Consider the following 27,881-nt stretch of genomic DNA (forward strand, 5'->3'; position numbering starts at 1 on the left):
AGGAACCCATACAAAGAAAAGTCGATAATGCAGAATCATTTCAGAACAGTCATGTGCTAAAATGTTCATAAAAATGGGAAATCTTCCTCTTGAATATTTTTTTAGTACTTTACTGTTCTCAAGTGTTTCTACATTGTCGACTTTTCTTTGCGTTTGTTCCTGTCTCGGCTGTTTTTTTCCAGTTCTCACCGTGTTCTAAAACACCAAATGTCGTGACAGGACCCCATACGAAGACAAGTCGATTATTTATGTATAAGCACTTGAGAACAGTCATGTGCTAAAAAAATGTTCAGGAGAAATATTTTTCCTTTGAGAAATCTTTCTCCTGAACATATTTTAGTACATGACTGTTCTCATTTACTTCTGCATTATCGACTTTTCTTTGCAACACAAAGGAAAGTCGATAATGCAAAAGCACTTCAGAACAGTCATGTGCTAAAAAAATGTTCAGGAGAAATATTTTCCCTTTGAGAAATCTTTCTCTTGAACATTTTTTTTAGTATGTGACTGTTCTCAATTGCTTCTGTTTAATCGACTTTTCTTTCTGTTAGCACTTTTCTCGACTGTTTTCCCCAGTCGTCGTCGTGTTCCAATACCAAAAAACAGTCGTAACAAGAAGCAACATACAGAAAAGTTGATAATGCAGAAGCACTTGAGAACAGTCATGTGCTAAAAAAATGTTCAAGAGAAATGTTTCTTTCAATGAAAAATGAAATGGGGAAATCTTTCTTCTGAACGTTTTTTTTAGTACTTTATTGTTCTCAAGTGCTTCTGCGTACCCACTTTTCTTCGCATTTGTTCCGGTCGCGGCTCTTTTCCCCAGTCCTCGTCGTGTTCTAAACCCATTAAACAGTCGTTACAGGAATCCATACAAAGAAAAGACATTTATGTATAAGCACTTGAGAACGGTCATGTGCTAAAAAAATATTCAGGAGAAATATTTCCCCTTTGATAAACCTTTCTCCTGAGCATTTTCTTTAGTACGTGACTGTTCTCAAGTGCTTCTGCTTAATCGACTTTTCTTTCTGTTTACACTTTTCTAGAGTGTTTTTCCCAGTCCTCGCCATGTTTTAAAGCACCAAACAGTCGTAACAAGAAGCAACAGCCAGACAAGTTGATAATGCAGAAACACTTGAGAACAGTCAAGTGCTAAAAAAAATGTCCAGGAGAAATATTTTCCCTTTGAGAAATCTTTCTCCTGAACATTTTTTTTAGTACATGACTGTTCTCACTTCTGCATTATCGACTTTTCTTTGCGGTTGTTACTGTTTCGACTATTTTCCCTAGTCCTCAACATGTTCAAATACCACAAAACAGTCGTTAGAGGAACCTGTACATAGAAAAGTCGATAATGCAGAAGTACTTTTTAGAACAATGAAGTGCTAAAAAAATGTTAATTTTGATTGGAATGGCACCATTTTAGAACTTTTTCTCCCAAAATGCAAAGAAAGGAGAAGGAGGTTTTTTTAGAATGAAATATTCTTTTTCAGACGCAGATGACTCGAAATCTCGCCTTCAGGAGCATGAGGCTGCCAAGTGTCTTCTGTCCCTGGCCATGACTGTGGGTGCTTCTGAGTCTTCAGTTGAGTCCACTTCCCTCAAATCCCCGCAACATCCAGCCCAGGCGTCGTCAGAAACGCAGCAAACAGCTCAACGACGAGTGATCACATTCAATTCCCCACCGGCTATTTTTGACTTTCCGCGCCTGGAGCAGTACTACGCCAATCCCAATATCCACAAAGTGCCAGCAGCTGGAAGTAGTCAGGTGAGTGCCTTTGAGTACGATGATACTGGGAATGTTCCCATGGATCTCACAAAACCGCGAGAAATTGCGGCATCGAAAGTGGCTGATGTTGTGACAACGATGGAACCAGCGAGTCTTCTGATCTCTCTGGTGTCCATAACGGACAAGATTCCGGCCAGTTCAGTGGCTGGGGGAGGGACATCTGGGGAGATTGATGAGAGTAAACTGTTGCAGGAGTATTTGACTGAGAGGGCACTTCAGGGATCCAAGATGAAGCAGTGTCAGAAGAATGAGGTTATGAGCAATGGGAATGTGGCTTTTGTGACATCATCGGCCGGAAGTAGCCCTGGGAAGGAGGGAAAGAGTGAGGCAGGTGGCGAGAAGGCAACAAGTATGGAAACTTTGGCAGAAATTGCTGCAAGTTCCAAGAAAATTGACGTAGGGAAGGGTTTGGGCTTTCCTGTGAGATCTTCCAATGATGTGGCTAAGAATGTGGCATCGGAATACCTCAAGATGGCCTCAAAGACCAAAATGCTCTTTCCCAAGGGTGATGAGGGCTTTGAGAGTGGAGCTGAGGTGCCGGAAGCACCAGTTCCTGAAGTTCCAGCACTTCCTGTCAATCCGGGAAAGATTGCAGGGATTCTGGCGAGAACGGTTGTTGTGGGTGAGAATGGGAGGGTAACACCAGAATTTCCGGCTGGATCTTACTCACCGGGAAGGAGATTGACGAGAATTCATGAAGATGGAAGGTCAGTTTGTGAGATCTGTTCGAAAACTTTCCAGAAACCCTCACAGCTTCATCTGCACTTCAATATTCACTTCCTGGAGCGGAAATACAGGTGTGAGCCATGTGCTGTCAGCTTCCGGACTCAGGGGCACCTGAGGAAGCATGAAAGGAGCGATGGGCATAACAATAAAGTCTCCCGGACGTCAACTTTTGGCGTTCCAACAACAACAAATCCACGTCCGTTCAAATGCAGCGATTGCAAAGTCGCTTTCCGGATACACGGGCATCTGGCCAAGCATCTGAGATCAAAGATGCATGTCCTAAGGCTCGAATGCCATGGAAAACTGCCCTTTGGGACTTATGCAGAGATTGAGAGGGCAGGAATGAGTCTAACTGAAATTGACACAACAGACTGTGAGAATTCCCTGGCCAGTTTGAAGTCCCTGGCACAGAAGCTGCATGAGAGTGATCCCAGCAAATTGTCTCAGTGGAATGCACCCAATAGCAGGAGTGTGGGTAGTGGAGGAGAGGCAGGAGACTCAGATACAGATGAGGGGGACGAAGGGAGTCCGGATGACTCACTGAGTGGCAATGAAAACTCCACACTGCCGGGGAATACCATTGAGAGCGGGGAGGGATTGAAGAGGAAGGCACCAGATGAATTGGAGGCTCAGGTTGGAGCTCCGGATCCGATGCCATCGTTACCAGAGAAAAGACTTAAGAGTGCATCATTTGACACGTAGTGCCAAATTTATTTTTTTTAAGAAAAAGTCCTCAAGGAGAAAAAGGGTGAACAGTGAGTAAAATGAAAGTAGAGACATTTTTATTTATTGCAGAAAAAAATTATAGGGTAAATTAAGCTAATTCAAAACCTGCTCTAAATGGAGATTTTTCACTACTCTAAATGGAAACGTCATTGTTTTCATGATAAATACAGTACTAAATTATTATATTTAGGGTAAGTGTGCCAAATTTCGGCATAATTGCAAGCAAGCGTCAAAGTCTCAAGTTTGAAATGTTATATTTTAAATACAAATTGATTTTTTTATTCTTTCTTCTGAAAGAGTGTTGCTTGGCACCTTGTAAAGAGTTTACCGTCTTTGGAAATCTCCTTGGGTCAATGTTTATGTCAAAATTAGGATATTCCTGAACACAACCTTCAAACTCCGAATGTTATTAACCTCAAAAATTCTTCTAATCTTTATCTTTGATATTTTAGAAATTTTGTCTACTTGAAAGACAAAATGAATGATCGCCAAAGAAATGTAAAATTGATAGAACTGTTTAGTTCAGTAATTTTCTTTGAAAAAATCTTTTTGTATTTTTGAGGTTATGCTTGACATAACCTAAAAGTACTCGAACCTATTGGACAAAAGACAGGGAGAAAAAAGTTCGTTGAGAGTCGTTTGTTCGCAGGATTTGTTTAACTGAATCAAAAGCCCTTCTGCACGAAAAATTGATGATAAGTAGGGTAAATTAAGCTAATTCAAAATCTGCTCTAAATGGAGATTTTTCGCTACTCTAAATGGAAACGTCATTGTTTTCATGATAAATACAGTACTAAATTATTATATTTATATTTTTTTTTTACCACAGTTTCATTATTTAGTTAATTTTGCTCCAAATAACGCGATAATCCATTCATATTCACAAATTTTAATTTGTTAATTTCTCAGAAAAATTAAAAGTGTACCCTTTTATCATTGAATTTTTAATAGATCGATCATGTTTTCCAATGAAAAACACAATAAATTGGCTGTTGTTTATTCGTTTTGTTTAACATTTATGTCATTTCTGGCTAATTTTAGTTAAATTAAGTGCTAATCTTTATTGCTAACGGTACGTGAAGTTTTCAAATGAAATAATTACCTATTTCGTGAACAAAAAGGGTTTTCCTGAAGTGTCTGCAAATGCTTCAATAGGAAACCCCGGAAATATGAGTTTTTTTGGAGAGATTTTTTTATTGTTTTAGATGGGAAAGGAGAAAAGACAAGGAATAAAAACAAATCCTGCACTAAAGAGCAACTCAACGAGTTTTGGAAGCCTTTCGTCGCGGTTTCACTTATACACTGCACAGTAAAAAAAATGTGTAAAATTTTACTACTATAATAGTGCAAAATCGACGATTTTTGTTGTTTAATTTAGAAATGTTTAAAAAATGCACAACATTTTGGTAATTTATTGTCACGTGATTGAAAATTACCACTATTATAGTTGAAAAATTTTCAACAACGTTGTTTAATTTGAAAATGTGTAAAATTTTAACACTATAATAGTGTGAAACCGGATAAATTAATTATTTAATTGCGATGTGTGTAAAATTTCTCATTGTTATAATCATAAAAATTTTTCAACAATGTTTCGTGTATTTATTGTCACATGATCAAAAATTAACACTATTGTAGTTTGATCATAATTTTTAACACTATTCTAGTGTGAAGCCTTGTGTATTTCAACCAAATTTGTTGAATTTTTAAACGAAAGTTGTGTAAAAATTGTTGAATTTCCAATTAAGACTTATACTTCAGTTGAGATGCTTTTTATTTGGCAAAAGTCATATAGAACATTAAATATTTATATGCATAATAAGTATATCGTGGAGATCCGAGCATCAAATGTAATCATTTCGCATTAGGGGGGGGGGGGGATCCCGAGTACAGGAAAAACCAATAAAAATGTGTTAAAAGTCAAAAAAATCAAAATCTTCGAAATGAAAAGAAAATTCGACAATAAACAGAATTCAACAATTTTTGAGTTTACACATAAAAATTCAACAATTCCAAATTCAACATCTTGAATCAAAAATTCAACATCTTTAAATTAAACAATTTTAAATTAAACACTTTAACCACTAAGTGGTTTTTAAATAAATTGAAATTGAAAAATTTCTGGAGAAAAGAACTTTTGTGAAATTCTAAAATAGATAGTGGTTTCGTATTCAAAGAATCCAAATCATTTAGGAAATACTTAGCAATGCATCAATTTTGAAAAATAAGTAGGTAAAAATTGATATCTGTTGTAAGGAAAATAATTCAAAAATAGAGCTAAAAATTTCAATATTTTTTTAATTTTCTGAATCCCTTGTTCGAATTCTAAGAAACTTACGACTTTGATGAAGGTCTATGGAGGTCATCTATGGAAAAAATTTCAAGCCGCTATCTCTTTTATCTTGGAAGATATTGAATTTTAAAATTTTCAATTTGTGACTTTTTACCCCAGTCTCCCCAACTTTTTGGCCAGAGTTCTTGAATAAATCAGAAAAGTAGCAAAATGATTTCAAATTTTCCGCGTTGCAACATACTATACATTCAGGAGTATTTCAAAAATGATTTCATAAACTGACTCCCAATTATAGGCAAACTTGCATAATTCCGTCAGGTGCATAATCCCGAAGGATTTAATGCCCGGGACTGAGTGTAGTTCCCTCGAAATGAGTTACTCCTTGATGGTTACAACGGTTACAACTAAGATCTATTTTGCTGTTATGCTTCTCCGAAACGGTATTGTAAAATCGTATTTATGACACATTGAAACTGTCAAAAATTAAACTTTAGTTAGAACTAACTTTTGAAAGGGCGTGGCCTATTTTTTCGTGAAGTTTAATTAAAAAAGTCCATTACTTTACTACAAAAAAATTTGTCCAGAGAAATTAAGAGAAATTTTATCAAGTTTTTTTTTGTGTGATTCTCATCAAAATCAAATCATATTTAATTTAAGAAGTTACTGTTAAAAATGTCTCTGAACTTTCATTCCTCACTGTAATCCTCTGTTCCTTATACTGTAAGAGATGTGTTTAATTAAGGAAAAGAAGAGAAATGCACTGTGAGACAATGTTATTTCTTTGCCTCCTTTCTTTGTTCAAACTCGTGATAGTAATTTTTATTTTGTTTGTATTTTTCTTCTTTATGTTTTTATTTTTGCAAAACTCACAAATTCTTTTTCCGCGCAAAATTTTCCCTGCTGAAAACATTTTTTTTTTTAGATTCTAAGCTTTTTTTTTGTACAAGAAGTTTCTGTGGCTACAAATAAAACTGGGAAAATTTGCTAGAATTTGAAATGTGCTTTGGTATTTGATAGCTTTAAAGAAAATTTAGGAAAAGTGTCCCTTGCATTATATATTTTTTTTCAATTATTTCCAATTGAAATGATTTATTTTGTCCTATTTTTATGTTGCTCCATTTTCTCATTCTACCCCAAAATTTTTTTTTATTATTATTTTATATTTTACTTTATAGTGCAAACTGGTGCAATCAGAACGAATATAAAAGTGTATTGAACGAAAAAGAATAAACTTGCGAAAAATTCTCCATAAAGAAAAAAGAACGTAGTTAGAATGTTGACTAAAAAAAAAGCGAAAAAATATCAATTAAGACATATTCATGTGAAAGAAAAATAAAGAAGCCACAGAGGAAATTTTTTGAGAAAATATTTCTACTCTATTGAATATTTAAATTAAATTGTAGTCTGTATTTTTATATATTACTATAGAAATATAGAAAGAGAAAAAGAAAATATGAAGAAAATATTGTAGGAATAAAACGATTAAAAATATTAAAATGAAGAAAAATGTAAAAGATATTCTTACCTATATGTATACAAGTTACATTTATAAGAAAATTATATGCCATTATGCATATCATTATTATTTTATTTCGTAAAGTCTTCCATTAAATGATTTTTTTCCAAAAACAAAAATCTTTTAATAAATCCACGTTTTCTTGGCGGTTGAATTCGCGGTTTTGTTTGAAATTGACTGACAGTTCGAAGTTCGAAAATTGACGATAGCGCCGCACGGGTATTCTCTGAAACTGCGCCAGACTACAGCGCCACACGGTCATTTGCAGTAACATCTCATTCCTCGCCTCCATTTTCACAAAAAGTTAAAAGTGTGTTGAGTGTTAGGAAAAGAAAGTAAAATGGCTCATCTAGCGAGAGTAGCTGCCTCTGTCGCCCGTAGCCTCCCCAAGACATCCTCCCAGGTGAGTAGGAGAAGAAAGTTGCCACGGCAATATGATATTTGCAGAAATATCAGGGCAGTACTGTGAACCCCAGAATCTTCCACATCACACGACTCTAAAACCCCAGAAAAAATCCAAAATATTCAAGAAAACACATCAAAAACCGGGTAATCTTGATCACCACACGCCTTAAAAACCTTCCAGTACAAGAAACACTAAGAATTTCGCCGGAAAACCCTTCAAAAAACGCCCATGAAGTCAGAGTTATGCAATTTTTCGCGGAACGTTTTGCACCATGTTACATAACCGGGAGCCGAGTCATGCGATGGGGGCGCATTCCGGGATCACAGTGTCCATAATTCCTTGAACAGTTGCGAAAGGATCCAGTGAAAATGGTCAGAAAATTGATTTTCTTGATTATGTAATTATCCAAGCTCGCCGATCGATTTCCGACGGAACTGTGCTAAAAATCTTCCAAAGTCAAGGCTAAAGCACTCTCGTCAAGTGCTCGTTTTGAATTTTGCATGATCAATACAAAATTTATTAGAAAATCATACAAATTTGTGGTAAAGTTTGAAATTAACACTGATATTAATTGTTTTTTTGCGAATTTTGCTACTTTAGAAAATTTTCAAGGATACCCCAGATACCCGAGCTACTGATTTCTACTTGAAGTTTTCTTGTAATTTCTTTCTTAGATTTCCAATTCTTCCTAAAATAGGAAAAATTAAGGAACAATATGATTGTGAATTAAGAAGTTAAAACAGAAAATTTGTGCTTTACGATGGTAAACTAAGTTGCAGTGATATATTCGGTTATCTGGCGTATGTCTCGGCTTAAGACTTCTACACATTGGGAGCAATTTTTGTCAAAAATTGCATTTTTGAAGAAAATTGTCTGCACTGCTGTAAGTGGAAACGTCAAAATTTTGTCAAAAATGCAATTTTTGACGAAAATTGCTCACAAAATGTGTAGAGGTCTTAAGGCTTCTACACATCGAGAGGAATTTTCGTTAAAAATTGTATATTTGATAGAATTTTGACGTTTCCAACTACAGCAGTGCAGACGATTGCCTTCAAAGGGCAACATTTTTACGAAAATTGCTCGCAATGTGTAGAGATCTTTAACCATTTTTTTTTATCTTTTAGTTCTTTTAGATATACTAACTTAAGTGCAATAGATATTTTTTTTAAGACAAAGTAACAGAAAATTCAAGAGATAATCTGAAGAATGAGTGAAGTGAAAATGTTAGTAAATAATAATTTTTACAGAGCACTTAACTGAGATGTCCTGATGCGCTTTAAGAACAAACACTTCGATTTTCTCTAAGTTGCTTTATTTCTTCACTGCTCGACTTCCAGTACAATAATGACACTTTTACAATAATTGCATAGACTAAAAGAATATTTCACACTTGAGGGTAACGCTCGGGCTTTGGACATTGTCCAGCCTAAATCTAGAGCGTTAACAGTCAGCAATTAAAATATTAACCCTCTACTTGCACATTGCATAACACTTAAAAAGTCTGATGAGAAATTTTAATGGAAAAATTATGTCAAATCTTTATATTGTATACTCCATTACAGTAGAGCCTCTCAAAACTGAATCTATAAATTCGAACGACGCGACGTTTGGATTCAAAATCTCAATTGTGTGGTTATGTTAAATAATTCATATTATGGATGAATGAAAATCATATTTATGTGCTTCTTCCTGAATATTTACATACATTATGAGCGTATAAAATGAAAAGAAAGTATGCTAGAACTAAGACTTGTCAGAAAGTACGGAAATTTGATTCAAAGTACAATTTAATATCACATAAATTTCCTTAGTTTTGAAAAAAAATCGTTCGAATTTAGGAGGTGAGAAATGTCAAAAATACCCCCCGAGTGTTCGAATTTAGAAGACTCTATTGTACTTTTTTTTCACTAAAACATTCAGATTAACTTTTAAACTCTTTATTCACGTCCACTCTAGTAGGCGTCTAGTCCAAGTCTGCTGTCTGCTCTTGTTCGGTTTTCGTCCGTCTTCGTCCGTCCTAATTGCCCTCTCGCGGCAATTATTACAGTAGTGGCAAACACAATAGGACCACCACTGATAAGCCTACTTCTTTAACTTTTGTAATTTTTTGTTCCAACAATGCGTTGAAATAATTTTGATGTAGAAATGATCAAATGATATCCATACGTCGATTAAGTGTTGATTTGGCCATTAGAACTCTCTATTTTGACGATTTTGACATATAATACGTGAATGGTGATTATCTGTTCGGACAATAAAATAGGACCACTACTGTAATAAACTCAAATTTATTTCAAGTATTCAAAAATAATAAAATTATAGTGTAATGTCAATAAAATTATTTAGTGTCTTGACGATTAATTTTCCAAGTTTGGATAAAGGAAACTATGAGAAATTGAAGCAAATATAGAACTTTCTCGTTAGGCTCTATTAGATTTTTGAAGCTACGAAAGCATATGGAATGATCGTAAATATCATAGCTGACTAGATTAAATTATTAAAATCACTGATCCATAACACAATATAGTGTTTACGTAAACATAAGACTCGGAATTTTGGCTGCCACTGGTTGCACGGGCAAATAGTATTAAGAAAACAACAACAATCCAGGATTTTCAAATGGTTCAATATGTCGAAATCATTCTCGCACATCATCGTAAGGTATAGGAAAATGTTGATTGAAAAGGTCTTTAGATAAGTCCTGGCTGAGTGAGAAATAGATTTTGAACAACAGCGGCTCTGGTAATGGTAGACGACTGTAATAATTTAGCCCATCTTACATTTTCAATGTGTACGGACGTGACTTCGTACAGTAGATTCTCTCTCAATCGGGCATATTGGGCAAAATGTCATCCAAATTATCGAGAGATTTTGGTATCAAAATCATTGTAAATTCCACAAAAAGCGCTCAAATATAAAGAATCACGTTAAAACAAGAGGAACTACAGAGAATTTGAACGAATTTACTTTAAAATTAAACGTGAAAATTGTTTACGAAATTTTTGCACCCGATTGAAAAAGAGCAGATTGAGCGAGAGTCTACTGTATTGTGTTGTACAAGTGGTGGGACGTAGTCTGAAGTCGATTGCATAAGCAGATCACCTTCTAAGTATCTTATATTTAAGAGTAGATATTGCGTCCCCTCTACAAATTTCACAATAATGGAACTCAGATGGAAATTATCTTATCAAAATGAAAGTTTTATGAAGAGACGAAATGTCAAACTCCTTTAAGATTTCTTTAACAGCTGCACTGAAAGACCTTTCAAAATTTTAAATACAGAAATTTTCAATGTAAAGTTTGAAAGAGATGAAGCATCAATACACTTTAGCACAAAAATTTATTATTGTAGATGCGGGTAACTTTGTCATCCGTGAATGACACTGACCCCCTCCTGTTTCTGATCGGTCATGTCTGATCGGCGAGACCAGGGAGGCGGGTGACATTAGTTCTGAAAAATGCAACCGGTTTTACTGTAAACTTTTACCTGTTTTCGTACACATTTCACAAGATATCTCCAAAACTATGTAGGTTGCCATTTTGGGGATTTTGGTTACCTAGGGGGAACTGGGGCAGTAGTAATCTGGGGTAGTTGTAACCACTGTGATTTTTTTCATTAATTTTAAGACTCCAGAGGATAAAACCCATAAGCATTCATAGATACCATGGGGATGTATGTCCACAGATAAATTGGTCAATAAAATCCTAATATACTTTAAAAATAAAAATCATTTTCCTGAAAATGTTGATATTTCGATTATTTTGATCATTTGGATTTCCACCTGGAATTTAAAAATTGTGTAAAATAATCGAAATGTAGCAATACCAGTTCTTTCCTACATCTTTTAGGATTATATTAATGCATTTACTAGAGAAATTGAGATTCTCATTATTTCAAAAGAATTAATAATTGGTCAGAAAACAGCATTTGGGGTAGATGTAACCAGGCAATTTCAATTTCACAAAATGAGTAGGTAAAAGAGCGGGAAATTGACCTTCATGCGAAATATCTATAATTCATAGATTACGAAAAAAAATGGTGGCACTGTGTTCAATAAAAAGTCACATGGTGTCAAAATATGGGGAAAATCCATTGAAAAATGTCTTTGATATGCATGCTTTTAGTTTTTTTGCTATTTTAATTATTCTTTGTAAAAAGTGTCGTGATTTTTTGAAAAATATACAGTCTTTATATATCTCTTAAGTAATTAAAATAATCGAAAGTGGTGCAAAGTTAATTTCAAGGGTGGGAAAAAAGGTGTTTACTTCCTCCCCAGAAAGTGGTTACTTCTACCCCAGGTATTTTGTGAAAAGAGAAAAATGCACAGGGACACAAATTTTATTTTTATGGAAAACTCAATTGTTTTCCAGCATCCGCATTACCCTCGACGAATTGCCTATACCCAAGGGTAAAACATGAGCTAAGAAATATTTTCCAAAAAATCAAGGTGTCCTTGGAAAATCACCTCAAATTCGCATGTATCGAAAATGGTTACATGTGCCCCAGTCTCCCCTATTCAAAATTAAGTTGGCTTTTATTTTATATTTGTATTTTTTTAAATTCGTTCTACAATGACAAAACAGATAATAAACTCAAAAGTTTTGTAAAAGAAACGTCATGTCCCTGGGTGAGACCATTATTAAACATTAGAATTAAAGAAAAGCTTACGAACATAAGGGGGTCAAAGTATCTTTGATTTGAACCAGGGTGGAGCATTCTCATACATTTTCCGTACAAAAATGTGGTATATTTTTTCTTAAGTGATTTTTCATTCGTAGTATAAAACCAAACGCAATCATTTTAATTTTTTGGCTCAAAATTTATAATGATTGCACGAGGATAACAGTTCCTAAATCCTATATGAAAAAGACGTAAAATTCGCAAGTTTTTGAATTTTTCTTACAAAGTTTGTATTTGTAACACCAGTAACATTTTAAATTCAATAAAAATATATTGTCTGTACATGTGCCTATTATTTCGTGTTATATTTATTTTTGTAGGATCTAAGACTTAAAAATTATAAAAAATTTAAGAAAAATATACCATTTCTGAGTTAAAATGTTCCATCCGTTAGTTAATCATCCTCGATTTGAACACTAAATATTTACAGTTCTGTCTCTTTATATGCACACTCTCTATATGCATAGCTTTTGTGTCGGTTGCATTCAAAATCAATTTGTTTACATTTTGACAAAGTAATAAAGAAAATTATTTTCTTGGTAACTAATTTTTCTCGTTTTTAATTATCTTAATTTTATTTTTTCTGTCTCATATTATATTTAAAATAACACGGGGAATTCTAGAACAATAAAAAAATAATAATGTTTTAAAAGAAAGAAAAAAACCGTTGGGAATTTCAAAACAAGTTGTGCATATTCAGAGAGAGAACTGTCAAAAAAAGTACCCAAACTGTGCATATAGCGAGACAGCAGACAGCACTGTATGTTGAATCTAAGCATTTTTTTTTCATCTCAGGGCTAGCAAAAATAGTTTGCTTAGATTTCGGCAATAAAAGCAAATAGAGTGGGAAAAATTTTTTCAATGTGAATTAAAACGGAAAAATAGTTTAGAAATGTGAATAAACATTTTTGTGACAGCCGCCAAAGCGGTTCATAAATAATACATAATTTCTCGTCAAGAATTGTAAAAATATTATACAATCTTTATGATTTTTTTAAATTTTCTACCGATTAATGTCTCAGAAATAAAAGATTTTAATGAAAACTTGAAATTTTGAATAATCGATCGATTACAATATTCCTCCCCCTTGAAATAAACATGACGAGTTTGTGAGCAAAGAAATATTTCTTATCTGCCTTGACGAAACCATAACCTCAAAGTCCAAATGCCAATGATTTCTCGGCAGGTTACGAGGATTCTGTATCCAGCGACATCGCTGGCTGCTCGCAAATTCCACGTGTCCAGCCAGAAGAATGCTGAGATTTCGGCGATCCTGGAAGAACGGATCCTCGGGGCTGCTCCCAAGGCCGATTTGGATGAGACAGGACGCGTGTTGAGCATTGGTGACGGTATTGCTCGTGTCTATGGCTTGAAGAATATCCAGGCCGATGAGATGGTGGAATTCTCATCTGGCTTGAAGGGGATGGCTCTGAACTTGGAGCCGGACAATGTGGGTGTTGTGGTGTTCGGTAATGACAAGTTGATCAAGGAGGGAGACATTGTCAAGCGAACAGGTGCCATTGTCGATGTCCCCGTGGGCGAGGAATTGCTCGGACGTGTTGTTGATGCTCTGGGAAATCCCATTGATGGCAAGGGTGCCATTACATCCAAGACACGCTTCCGTGTTGGTCTCAAAGCTCCCGGAATCATTCCGCGTATCTCTGTGAGGGAACCCATGCAGACAGGCATCAAGGCTGTGGATTCCCTCGTGCCAATTGGCCGTGGACAGCGTGAATTGATCATTGGGGATCGTCAGACGGGAAAAACTGCCCTGGCCATTGATACCATCATCAACCAGAAGAGATTCAATGATGGACAGGATGAGAGCAAGAAACTCTACTGCATCTACGTGGCCATCGGACAGAAGAGATCAACAGTGGCCCAGATTGTGAAGCGTCTCACGGACACTGGTGCCATGAACTATTCCATCATTGTGTCTGCCACCGCTTCAGATGCCGCTCCTCTGCAGTATTTGGCTCCCTATTCCGGATGCGCCATGGGTGAGTACCATAGTCATTTAAACACATTTTTTCCCATTTTTCTATTTAGCCATTTCAGATTTTCTTCAATTCGTGTAAAAGTGTCAATGTCCGTTGAATATTTTTATCAAAATAAATTAATTTCCGGGGATACTTCGAATTAGTCAAGGGCAAATGCTGCAGGGATTCTTCATGAAGCATATGCTTCATGGTATGATAAATCACAGACCCTTTTTAAAATTCTCTGTATAGGTTCTATATATTGTTATTATCCCAAAAAAGTTTAAAGAAATCCCCTGATCGGGCTTAAACTTTGCCAAACTGGTTTGAAGAACTCCCTGATCCTGAAATTGAAAACTTTCCAAATAGGGTAAATGTCATAATTCAAAACCATTTCCAGACGCTTTAACTTTGACAGAAGATTCAACACATTAATTTCATAGTTTTTCCGAAGAGAATTCCATAACTTTGCTCCTTTACTCTTCTAGAATGTTACTGTTTAGTAAAATTTCTTTGGATATAATTTGAAAACTTCTTAAATACAAGAAAAATACGCGAGTGTAAAATGCTTCTATTGGAAACAAATTAATCCAAATGGAGACAAGGGAAAGTTTCTAATTGGAGACAAATAGTGTTAGTGAAACCGCGACGAAAGGCTTGCAAAATCTTTTTGAATTGCTCTTAAGTGCAAGATTTGTTCTTATTCCTGGTCTTTTCTCCTTTCCCATTTAAAACAATAAGAAAATATCTCCAAAAAAAAAATCATATTTCCGGGGTTTCCTATTGAAGCATTTGAAGACCCTTCAGAAAAACCCTTTTTGTTCACGAAATAGGTAATTATTTCATTTGAAAACTTCACGTACCGTTAGCAATAAAGATTAGCGCTTACTTTAACTAAAATTAGCCATAAATTATGACATAGGGTAAGAGCTCGTAATTTTGGACAGTTTCTTATTTTGGACACTTTGAGGATAAAATTGGACACTAAAAAGAAAAAGATTAAAATTATGGATTTTTATTCCAATATTTGATGAATAATGAATTCTATCTAAATATTTATTCTTTTTGGAAGATTTTAACACAAAATACGTTAAATTTTGAATATGATTTGAGTTGAAATTGCTTTTTTGAAAATTCAGTGTGAGCAATTGCTTACGAGAACTATGACAGAACTTCGTGTTTACTTCAGTTTCTTATTTAGCTGTGGTGAAGTACTAACAATGTTTCTTCGCCTTTTTTGAGCGATATTATTGAATATTCATTGAATATTGTGTTGATTCACGTAAATGGTGATTAGTACATTTGTCCTGAAGTGAGATTTGCCTTGTGAATTAGATTTTCCGTCTGAAAATGGGAAATTTTCTAAGACATTTACCAGTGAGGTGATACTCCTTATTTTGGACAGGTGTTTTTCTCACCAAATTTCGTGAAGGTTTAGCTTTTGTGATGACTAGATTGGACAAATGCCTGAAGAAACAAAGGAGCATCATCTCTACGAAAGAGATGTAGCGAGAAATGCATTGAAAGGCTCCCGGAAAGGCCAGGGAATCAGCGAATCCGCACGTACTTGGAGTACCGAAGTCAACTTACTTTAATGAATGATATGGAAAATTTCCGGGCTTTTTGTGACATTCCACGGTTTCCCTTACATGATCAGGAAGAGGACTTGGTAAGATTGGTTCATGAAATGAAGAACAATTCGGCATCCTGTTGAGGCGGATTAGCTGTCCAAATTTACAGCCAAATTGAACAAATTAATAACCATGTTGTCCAAAATAAGAGTCAAATTCACCTCAATATATCAATTCAGTTTTAAACGTATTAAAACCAATTTTAGTAAAAACAAAGACAATAAACCCTTGCCAAGTTTCTAAACAACCCTTTTGAAAAGAGAGTAACAAAAGAAGCCAATTATTATTGAAAATATCGCACTTCAAACTTGGAACATCGATGCTTATAAGCAGACTGGACAAAATTATGAGCCTTTACCCTACATGGAAAATAAAACGAATGAACAGCAGTCACTTTATTGTGTTTTTTATTGGAAAACACAATTGGATTGATCGATCTATAAAAAATTCGATGGTGAAAAGGTACACTTTTAATTTTTCTGAGAAATTAACAAATTAAAATTTGTGAATATGAATGGATTTTCGCTTTATTTGGAGCAAAATTAACTAAATACTGAAACTGAGGTATAGAAAATATATAAAAATAGTAATTTAGTACTGTATTTATCATGAAAACAATGACGTTTCCATTTAGAGTAGTGAAAAATTTCCATTTGGAGCAGGTTTTGAATTAGCCTAATTTACCCTATCATTTTTTTCTGCAATAAATAAAAATGTCTCTACTTTCATTTTACTCACTGTTCACCCTTTTTTTCTCCTTGAGGACTTTTTCTTAAAAAAAATAAATTTGGCACTACGTGTCAAATGATCATCGATTCTGAATCAGTTGGATCACTGATTCCATTTAACTTAATTTGAGTACCTATTCTGAGTCAAGAATTTTAGGAATTTCAATGTAGGGTGAATGGTGGAAAGGGAGACACTTAAGAAAAAAATCAATTTCAAATGCATTTTTAAACTGAATAAATAATTATTTCTTAGCATTTTTTTGTATCATGGGATTCTTTGACAAATATTTTAACAGAATCTTAACAGTTGTTATTAAATATTGCAACCGAATAATAGGAAAATTCGCGGAAATTAAAAAATAACACATTTTGAAAAGATGGACAAAATTTTGGAAAAGTTGGACAAAAAATTTTATTCACCTTTTAAATGGTTGTATGTCCTTCGATTTTCACTGCGGACTTAACAATATTTCACAAATTATGCCGAAAAATCAATCAAACCACTTTGATATTTTCCAAGCAACTTCCATAAGAAACAGAGAAAATGACAACTACTGTGTGAAGTTTATGAATATCACGCATGCAATACATTTTTTACATTCTTCTTGCAAGTCACCCTTTGATTGTTTTATAACGATTTTTGCATTTTAAACTTCTGAAATAATCATAAAATTAAGTTTAATAATCTTTTTATCGAGAATTTAAATATTTAATTGATTTATTATCAAGTTTTAAAGGAGGTGTCTCACATTCCACACTGCTTTGTCCAACTTTCCAAACTGTCTCACTTTAGGCAAATGACCCTATCAGAGTGAAAATTATAAATATATTTTTTATTAAAGTTTAATTTAATTCTTGAACCTCGACTGCAAAGGATAAATTTTTTATTAATTTATTTATTATACAATATATTCATTACTCTTTTATACAAGTCGATCATGGTCTAAGCAAGTTGATTATTAATAGTAATAGTAATATTCATTTGATTACAAAAATAGGGTTTATCTCTCTTACAATTGTGATAAAGAGAAAAAGAAAAACAATTGAAGAAATAGCAATAGCATAAAAAAAGAAAAGAATTTACAAGAAAACAAAAAAAAATCAGATAAGTGCTTAAGATAAAAAAAAAGTCTAATGCGAATCTTAAGGACATTGATACATATGTCTAATCCTATTTTTATCTAGTTTGGTGACTCCTCTTGGATTTATCTTTATTGATGTTAGCGTTTGAATTGTCTCTTTGTTATTTCGGGAAAATTGTTTAGGCCGATAGTGAGTAACACTGTTGTGATCGTACGGTGTTTTGAATCTATTTGCCAATTTTCTATCGTGTTTGTCAAAGAAGGCTTTGTAGTCTGCCTGGATGTTGGCCCAATTGATTTTGATGTATTTATCCCGATCTGGTTCATTGTGCATGTGCAGAAAACCCAGAACATGCATTAACATGTGTTGAACGAAGTATTTGCCATGGCAGTGGTTAGCTAAATTAACTTCCCTTCGACTCTGTGGGTATCCTAATGCCGATGAAAAACATTGCCCTTTGTCTTGGGTCTGAGTAAAAAAAAAATGGGTGAATTTGGATTACTATATACACTGATATTCAGAGAAAAAGGATGGATCTTACAGTGAAAAGGATGTAAATTTTGTGACCTTTCTTCTTTTTAACGAACTTGACGCATGTGCCCTTTACTAATTGTTTAGCGTATTTCCAAACGTTCTTCCTTAGTTTTTTGGGAAATTTCTTTGTAAAAGCTAAGGGTACTATATTATTTGGCCAAAGAAGGGCAGTATCTTTTAGTCCATTGCGACTAAGCATTCCAGCTTGTTGTCTATCAGAGAGGATAATGTCTCCCTCGAAAAGGTTTGACCTATCAAAGCTTCGTTCTTGAAGGAAATTTCAGATGATCAAAAGAAGATTAATCAACAATATTCAGCAGTTGAAATGCAGTAAAATATACTTACTTTTAACTTTGTGCTCGGATTCAGTCGTCACAATCACAATCACAAAAAAGAGGAATAGAACGTAAGAGATTCCCTTCATATTCTCGTTGTAACAGACTCAGTGGTACTTGAAAAACTGACTTTAGAGAACGTTAGACAAATTTCTTTATATAGGCAATTTAATCTTAACTGAAATCAATGGCGTCGTTTCAGTTCTGCCTTTTAACTCAAATTTAAACTATTTGATTCTTTATCAAATTTCCACACTTTACAGTTTGATCCGGTAAAATTAGAACATTGGTTACCGTGAGAGTTCTTATCATGAAAATGCGTCTTTACGTGGAATTTAGTATGACGGTCTAGACTAAAATCTTTTCCACCGTTTTTTTTTTATATTTAGGTGATATTAACTTCAATTCTATTGAACCGATTTAAATTCCCGTAAAGAGAAATTGAAGGGTCCTTCAATGGTTGATGGCCTTCTAGACAAAGCGAAGTTGATGACCCTAGTTGATGTGCGTTTGCAACAAGTTGTTGTACTACGGAATTAGGGACGGGCGGGCGCCTCCAACTAAGTCTCCAGAATAACCAGTGACAATACTTTGGAACGCTGAAAACTGTAATGCCCGTCAGTGGCAGAACACGTTTAAGTAATGGGCTACAAGCCAAACGCAAGGAAACCCAGTCCATGCTTTCAGGCAGGGGCATGACATTTCCTATGTTTCCCATATGTTTCTAGCGAGCCGAAAAAACTTTTGAGTTTATTAGCTCTTTTCTGTCATTGTAGAATGAATTTGCAAAAAATACTAATACAAGATAAAAACCAATTTAATAGCGAAGAGGCAACCGAAAACCCCAAATTGGCAACCTACGTAGTTTAAGAGATATCTCGTGAAATGTGTACGAAAACAGGGAAAAAATTACACTAAAACCGGTCGCATTTTTCTGAGCTAATGTCACCCTCCTGCTTCCAGGGATTCTAAGGAGAGCAATCAATGGCTCTTCGGTCAGAGCGGTCAGTAACCTGTTAAGTATCTCACTGTACTTCCTTCCCGAATAAACAGTAAGAAACTAGGTTGACATAGTCAGTTATATGGACCACTAGTTCATAAATTGCAGGAGATGTAGCGTCCTACACGGAACGCTCGGTCACATTTTGGGTACCGCAGTACCCATACCAAAAACAGAAGAATCAGATGCCACGATATAATCAGAAGTGTCATCACGGAAGAAATGGTGAAAAGGGGTCCAGGGGTTGTGCTCAGTATGACAAATGAGACGCTCAGAGCAAGAGTGGTCTCCTTTGTATGCATTTCCCTATTAAAACGGTCCACTTTTGCTCTGAGCGTCTCAAATGTAAACCTATTTCCAATTAATTGTATACATTGCAAAAATCCTGGCAGTTATAAACGTTACTTATTAAAATCTGTACCTGAGCCGTTTTTAAGCCGTTGCGGTGTCGTTGCCTGGGTCTTTGTCACTGTACCTATAAGTTGGAGAGCCGAGAGAGTCAGTCCGGTCTAGAACGTCAGAGAAGAAGGACGTGGGGACTTGGGTCTCTCGGGGGAATCTGGCTGGGTACTAGAAGGTGTGGCGACTAGTTGCTTAAGAGAGCCCATTTCCTATCAATCCTTCCAACCTAAGAACCAGACCGATAGTTTACACAAAGCACCTCGGATCGGTACTGATGATAGGTTACGAAGATGTGATACAGGTTAATGTGAGACTTGCTGCGGAAAGTAGAAGCTACTACGTCACATTTTAAGTACTTGTACCCATTACCAAAAACAGAAAAATCAAATGCCATGATATGATCAGAGACGTTATCACGACAGAAATTGCGAATTGCGAAATTCCTTCCGGATGCGGCAACACTATTTGTAGAGTTTTCAACCCAAGATCAAAAACTATCTCTTCTTCAGAGGTTTCGACACGCTCCGAGTCTTCCTCAGTGGTCGAGTGTTATGAGAGATCTGTGGTTTTCATTGGATAGGGGCTGTTTTGCATTGATTGACGGAATCAATTACGGAAACACTAGACACAAAGCAAATGCAGTTAATTCAGCTGCTGATCTAACAGATGATCTCTTGATCTTTGTTGACCGCAAGACGTTCCTTTATCGAAATATCAACGAGAGCGGAAAATGAATTCCTTGTGCTTCCTTCTATTTCCCGCTCTCGTCAATAGTTCGATCAAGGAACGTTTCGCGGTCAACATCAAGATCAAGAGATCGTCTGTTGGATCAGAAGCTAGTAAATGACGCATCACTGCGTGGCGTTTGCAACGAATGCAGACACAACAAATTCAGTTAGCACAGTTGCTGATCCAACAGACGATATACAGAACCATACTCAAACCATTCATTACGTAAGGACTGGAAAGAAGCTGTTGATCTTTGAGAGACGGGTGGGGGCCTCAGTGGATCATTGGGTAGAGCAGTAGCTCTATCACTGTGGGGTCTTGGGTTCGAGACTAAGCAGCTGCAGATTTTTCAGCTGCTGTAATAGTCTCGAATTCGTCCAGTGAATGAATGGAAAAGTAATGTCAATACATTGACAATGAACCGCCTAAGAAAAGAGAGGTTGGTATAGGAAATAAGTTTCGACATGCAGAGTTCAGTCGAATGCAAATACTCATTCACTGCCCAGATCCACAAACCAAGGTTGGTTTACCGTGATGTAAAGCGGTATTGTGTGTATCAGAACGCACACAGAGCACTGTGATATGGAGCAGGTTTACTCGCCTTGGGGGTTGAGATAGAACAGGAGAATGGGGAGTGCATAATGGGCCCAAATAAGTGGCCTAGGTGCAGCGGTTCCGCAAGGAATATAACCGACCCATAGACAAATCTTAATCTTTGAGAGACGGGTCCTAAGACGGACATACTGGTCTTTTCATGAAGCAACTCCAGGGGAATTCCGAACAAGGATGAACCGTGTACTGGAGGAGCTTAATGGAGAGTCTTAATGAGGGCGACAAGACTGAGATAGCTCGGTCGCCACATTTGACGTGTGCCAGAGGAAATGATGCCCAGGAAACTATAAACGAAATCATTGAAGTGTTGATTTGAAAGATTCCGGTGATCACCAGTGAGATTTTTCTTCACCTCAAGACTAAAAACACTAAAAGACACTCTGACTGAGTATTCTGCCTGACTTTTACCAATTGCGCTTGCACTTCAACTTGTATTAGACGTACAATTGAGTCAGAGGACTCGGAGGGAGTTGACAACAATCTGAAATGCAAGCACGATGGGTAAAAGTCAAGCAGAACACTCAATCATAGCGAGTGCCCCCATAGCTCAGTGGTAGAGCAGTCGCCTAAATAGAGAAAGGTCTTCAGTTGAGAACTGAGGATCGGGTGTTACTCATTCTGACTAAAACCAATATAAACGAAAGGGTGTCGTCTTCGGACGAGATGAAAGAACATTGTGGTCGATGTTCTCAAAAGTCTAGGAGTGCTGAAACGCTGATGAACGTTGGTTGTGCTCAACAAAGAGCAAACCTTCTTCCTTCGTCACAGCATTTGTTTCCTATTCGATCTAAATGTCGCAGTCCGCCACGAAGATGGATATGGGTATTCCCAAGGGTTCAGAGGCAAGGTTGAAAAATATGAATCCCTAGTCCAGTGGTTGCACAACACAATTTCTTCCATTCTCCATTGTTGAAGAGCCTAACGCGCTTTAAGGCAACGTGGAAAAGGTTCCTAACCACTGTTTCGATGATCGGTCTCCGCTTATTTATTGTTATCCGCAACGAGTTCATTGGATATGTAGGTCGATTTGGGTTTCGTATTGAGAAGTTTCTGAACAAGGTTAACACAGTGTTATTGAGGTTTTCCACCTAATAGCGAAATAGAGCCCTGTTGGTGGATTCTCTTCCCGTTCGTAGAAAATTCATATTTTCCACTCTTCAATCCAAGTAAGGCCTTTTACTAGCGGTATAGTTCTGTTGCCCGTCGTGGGGAACATTGGTTGACAGAGGAGACACTGTCGGTAACGTAGTCTGAAAGTGTTCGGATGGGGACACACAGTTATGTCGCTGCCGGGTAATTGGTCGCGATTAACCTTGGCCTCCATAAGGAATCTTTCAGGGCAAGAGCCTGGCTACAAGTTGCTGAAGTTTTGTTGTTTTCAGTATTTGAAAAAAAAAACCAAAGCAAACCCTAAAATCAGTTTAAAACTAACCAAAAAGGATTGTTCAAATGTGCCCCACATAACTTCGAAACTGCCCTACAGTGGATTTTTTTGTTCTTAATCGACCTATCACTTTAGTGTCTTTTTAGAAGTTGGAAGCTTCATTCTTCATTTTCAATTAATACTGCTCCACTGTCCACTATCACGATTTTCTGGTATGTCTTATTTGTGGAACGAATTTTTTCTAAGTTAAACTCTTTATATCAGTTTCTTTAATTACAAAAAATCGCTTCTGTTACGGTTTCGGTATTATTTTGTTAACTTCAAATTTCAAATTACTTTGGCGTAAATAGAGCAAGAATAGTGCTTTCTATTTAGAGATATAATTAATAAATTTAATTAGAAAAGACCTAAAACAAGGTCTAAGGTAAAATTTGGCTCAAAGTTTCATTTTCAGTTGTTACTGCTTTTGAAATCAAAGATTGTTAAATAGATAGATGTCATATTTACTCAGCTTAACAGCTTACTGATCGTTCGCCATCAGTTATGGGATGTAGAGGTCAAACGGTGAAAGATAGCAAATTGGAGTTTTCAGAGGTCTGTGAAAGGTGTTCACACTCAAAAACAAGGTTCCATTAATTCAGTTTCAAGTAAAGTACAACAAGAATACACTTGGCTTATTCGACGATACTTTTCAGTACTTCGTCTTTTTTTTTTAATTTATTGTGACGTAAAAGAACATAAATTTATCATCGACCTTTATTTCAATTAAATCGATTGGTTAAAAGTGCTTATTGATATATTTGAGCTTTTTTTTGGATTGTTTCTTTGCGAATTGTTCCCCATTCATTAACAACCATAAAATTTTTTGATTCTTGTAATATCACCAGAGGAAGGTCCTTTGAAACCCTTAACCGAATTCGGAACCTTATTATTACCTTTGCCTTTTATGGACCTTTTCCCTTTTTTGGCAAAATTTTTTGTTGTAAAATGGGTTCCACTTTTAACATCATACGGTGTTCCAAATCTCGAGTAATAATTCTTTTCGTATTTGTCAAAGTAAACCTTATTGCGTGGCATGATGTTATTCCAAAGGATGGTTATATATTTGTCCCTGTCTGGGGAATTGTGCATGTGCAAGAAGCCAAGAACATGGAGTAGTTGATGTGTTAAGTAGTTAAAGCCGACAAAGCATTGTTTTCTTCCACTCAAAATTCTAACACTCTCTGGGTATCCTAGAGCTGTAGTATGACATGGTCTTTTGATGCGATCATTTCTCTGGAGATCGAAATACAGAGAGTTTATTGTTAATTCAAATTAAAAAAAAAAGAAGACCTTGAAAAGATAATTACATACTTTAATGATAATTGCGATTTTGTGTTCCGTCTTATACCGTTTAACGAATTTGATGCACGTCCCCTTTTCTAACATCCTCGCAACTTTCCAAACCTGTGCCCTCTGTTTTTTATTTAAACTTTTGTGCATTTGAAGAGGTACAATACCATTTGGCCATTTACGAATTAAGAGTCTCGATGGATATCCAGCATCACGACTCATCATGGTTTTTTCTTGTCTAGGAGTAAGGATAATGTCTCCTTCGAAGAAGGGTCCAGGATTATCCACAGCAAAGTCATTTCCAATTTTGAAGTCACGTTCAGCAACAACCACTAATCCGATAAATAGAACAATGAAATTCATAGTCTTTCGCTTCATATAGTCGAGTCGAATGTCACTTGGAAAGAAACTAAGTGTTCAATACGATGGATAAATTGTTTATATAGTAGTTTATTTATGTGGAACAAATAACTGTTGCAGTTTCGCATTTGGTCTGATTCGTTCCCCTTTATAAATTTATTGAGGTATGGGAATAATGGTTGAAGATTTATAGAGATAAACCAGGAATAACTCTGTTGCTAAAGCTGCCTCCTGAACAATGCCTCGCCATTCTAAATGATGAATGTAACAGGTGATAGGCGAAAACACTGAACCTCTTGGTTTTAACAATTTTTTCTCTCTACGACGGACGCGACGTTTCGAGGATGGGAGAAAACTTTATGGAATCCGGTCGATAACTTGATGTAAATAGAGAAAACACGGAATTTCGACCTGGTTCTTCTCCTCCTTTATTCTCTAGCCAACGTTTCGGTCGACTGGTCCCAGTCTGACCACCTTCATGTGCAAATCATCCATTAATGTAAGGGCCTCGACAGACCTGAGGATTAGCCGAGAGACGGCTTAGCGTAATTATATTTGAAATAATAATTAAACTACATTTCCATCATTTTCCACTAAGTCGTCTCTCGGCTTAAGTCGTAAGTGTGTCTAGGGCATAAAAGTGATAGTGAAAGAATTCCCTGACACCCTTTTCCCACCAATTTTCATACCTGAGGAAGGAGCCCTCCAGTTCCGAAACATTAGATAGAGAATAAAGGAGGAGAAGAACTAGGTTGAAATTTCGTGTTTTCTCTACTTGCATGGAAGAAAACAACCCTGTCCATCCTCAAAAAGTTGTAGAGAACAAAATGGTGTAGCGCTATAATAAAAAAAGAACTCTCCATAATTTCCTTATCCCATGCGAGAGTAGAAAAGACCATGTATCTCCCTATCCTTCTCTATCCATTCTGTGTCGAGTGGCTGTGCTACTGTGGAAAACTGGTTCTTACAGGTGGGTTGCGTCTGTGAGACCGGTCACAGTGGCACCGATCGTAGCGGAGATCGGTGGTGTTCCACAAAAGTTCCGGTCCTTTCCAAAATTCGTGTCCGTTTCCGCCACAATGGTGAAGATCAAGAGAGGTTCAGTACTTCCGTCTACCTCCTGTTACAAGTGATCAAACATCAGCGTTGCAGCACTCTCAGGGTTTTGCAGACATCTTACATATGTGGTTTCAACGTCGCTTTAAGGCACCAAGCCTCTCGCACTAATCTCCTTCAGTCCTGATGAGTCTTCGCCATCTCCATTACATTTTAGCACCCCCAGCTGTTTAAAAACACAGTCCACTGCTTCCTTCCATTGTTTTCTGGGGCGTCCTCTCATTCTTGACCCTAAGGAGGCCTGGATGCACCGGAAAGGTTGTCATGGAAGCGTGTTAGAACGAAGTGGAGCTGATGAACTATTCATGGCTCTTCAGGTTTACTGTTCAGAAGATTTCTGGGCATTTTTTCAGCTGGTATTCTGTGGAAGTGTTCCAGCCAGCTGATTCGGCGTTCTCTGGTGTTATGTATAACATGTTTCCAGTGCCGCCCTTCAGAAGGCACTACTAGTATTCATCCTATAAATAAATCGATCAAGTTCCCGCTGAAGCTCTTCTTCGGAAGAGCCAAAAGAACTGGAAATGTTTTACCCTGAAATCTCCAATACAAATCGTATTCTGCGTCCGTCTACAGTCCATCTTCTTGTCCATATACAATACAAGTATCAACGGAAATACAGAACATACCACTGTCGCAGTCCCAGGTCCACCTTAGTCTACGGCAAGATCACCATGATGTGATTTAGTTTACATATCTTCACAAAACTCGGGTCTAAGGCCGGCTTCAGGCCTGAGACTAATACCAGTTCCTCGCTAAGATGGCTTTGTTGGTGACTGAGGATGAGTCAGAAACCTTTTCAAAATGCTTAGATTCTGACAACATTGGAATCTGGTGGGCTGTCAATTGACATTTTCCGAAAATATAAACAAAGTGTGTTCTCAAACGTGTATGCATAAAATTATTATTCTCTAGAGTATGATGGAAATATTTCATTTTGCACTTTTTTGGTGTATCGGTTTTTCGTTTTAAACTACATAAAACACTACCTGAATACGCGTATAATTCTTTTTTCATCTCTGTAAGGACCGTAATGACTGATTTTATGTTTTACTGTGTCACTGCAAGGGTGCGTGCGTAATTATCGATAAGTCACTAACAAAGCACTAAACCTTCGTTTCAACGAAGACTTAGCTAAGTCTCCAAATTTTTGGGCTTAGCCACAACCTGACCTTTTCAGACTATGACTTAAGCGTTAAGTCTCAGCCACAAGTCTCTAGTCTGAAGCCCGTATAACCTAGGGGTCTAGCGGTCTAAGGTTCTAGCGAACCCTTAGCGTTACAAAGCTACAGCTTTGTTTATTTATTTACTGAAGTCCTGGTTTTCTTAATGGTCTCCAGGTGAATTCTTCCGTGACAACGGAAAGCATGCCCTCATCATCTTTGACGATCTGTCGAAGCAGGCTGTCGCCTACCGTCAGATGTCTCTGCTACTGCGTCGTCCTCCGGGTCGTGAGGCCTACCCCGGTGATGTGTTCTACCTTCACTCACGTCTGCTTGAACGAGCAGCCAAGATGAGCCCAGCCATGGGCGGTGGCTCTCTCACTGCCCTGCCTGTTATTGAGACCCAGGCTGGTGATGTGTCAGCCTACATCCCAACAAATGTCATCTCTATTACCGATGGGCAGATCTTCTTGGAGACCGAGTTGTTCTACAAGGGTATCCGACCGGCCATCAACGTAGGTCTGTCTGTGTCTCGTGTCGGTTCAGCTGCTCAGACCAAGGCCATGAAGCAAGTGGCTGGTTCCATGAAGCTTGAGCTGGCTCAGTACCGTGAAGTGGCTGCATTTGCCCAATTCGGCTCCGACTTGGATGCCGCTACTCAGCAACTCCTCAATCGTGGTGTTCGTCTCACTGAGCTCCTGAAACAGGGACAGTATGTGCCCATGGCTATCGAAGAACAGGTAGGACGATCTTCCTCCTTTCGTCTCCGAAGGATCTTCTTTCTTCTTCTCTTACCCTGAGAGGTTTAATTCCTTTGCAGGTGGCTGTTATTTATTGTGGTGTCCGAGGACATCTTGACAAGACGGACCCACAGAAAATCACCAAATTCGAGAAGGAGTTCACTGAACACGTCAAGACAAACGAGAAGGCACTTCTGAGCCAAATTGCCGCTGATGGTAAGATTACAGATCAAACTGATGCTAAGCTCAAGGAAGTTGTCACCAAATTCTTGGCTACATTCACGGGTTAAGAGAAGAAAAACTGTTTAGTCAGTTTTTTTTTCGAACAACCTTAACGCGCCCCTTTTAAATTAAAGATACAATTTCGAAGATTAGAGAAAATACAGAGAATATAAAGTAGATTCAAGATTTTCACGGTGACACCATGTGAGCAACCGTTTCGAAACGAGGAAGAAACAAAGGAAAAAGAACAGGAGAGATTGTGCGAAAGAGGAAAGTCCAATAAAATGGTTAATATTGAAATCATGAGTTTGTCGTTTGAGAGGAAGATGACGCAGGTAAGTTAGATTTGATTATTCTTTGATGCAGCGATAGCGGTTTTCAGGTGATCCTGTCCTGAGTA

General features: G+C 36.7%; 2 protein-coding genes across 2 annotated transcripts in view; both read left to right on the forward strand.

The window, feature by feature from the left end:
* The window catches only part of LOC129800449 (uncharacterized), a 72,510-nt gene extending 65,344 nt beyond the window's left edge, over positions 1–7,166 (forward strand). Inside the window, exon 7 of the mRNA XM_055844815.1 lies at positions 1,491–7,166. Within this exon, the coding sequence (XP_055700790.1) occupies positions 1,491–3,214 (1,724 nt within the window). The 3' untranslated portion in view covers positions 3,215–7,166. The remainder of the gene's footprint in view (positions 1–1,490) is intronic.
* Positions 7,167–7,276: 110 nt separating this feature from the next.
* On the forward strand, positions 7,277–27,781 carry LOC129800453 (ATP synthase subunit alpha, mitochondrial). The gene is made up of 4 exons (XM_055844834.1): positions 7,277–7,450; positions 13,321–14,134; positions 26,697–27,259; positions 27,340–27,781. Exons 1-4 carry the CDS (start codon positions 7,388–7,390, stop codon positions 27,547–27,549), a joined length of 1,650 nt encoding a protein of 549 aa, XP_055700809.1. The 5' UTR covers positions 7,277–7,387; the 3' UTR covers positions 27,550–27,781.
* Positions 27,782–27,881: the final 100 nt, after the last annotated feature.

The sequence above is a fragment of the Phlebotomus papatasi genome, chromosome 2 (assembly GCF_024763615.1).
Source record: "Phlebotomus papatasi isolate M1 chromosome 2, Ppap_2.1, whole genome shotgun sequence".
NCBI lineage: Eukaryota > Metazoa > Arthropoda > Insecta > Diptera > Psychodidae > Phlebotomus > Phlebotomus papatasi.

What these genes read in the sequence shown, in the direction of transcription:
- LOC129800453 (XM_055844834.1), top strand. Translation starts at nt 7,388, where the DNA reads ATGGCTCATCTAGCGAGAGTAGCTGCCTCTGTCGCCCGTAGCCTCCCC. An exon ending in CTATTCCGGATGCGCCATGG is followed by an intron (nt 14,135 to 26,696) that starts GTGAGTACCATA and finishes AATGGTCTCCAG; the next exon opens with GTGAATTCTTCCGTGACAAC. An exon ending in CCATGGCTATCGAAGAACAG is followed by an intron (nt 27,260 to 27,339) that starts GTAGGACGATCT and finishes ATTCCTTTGCAG; the next exon opens with GTGGCTGTTATTTATTGTGG.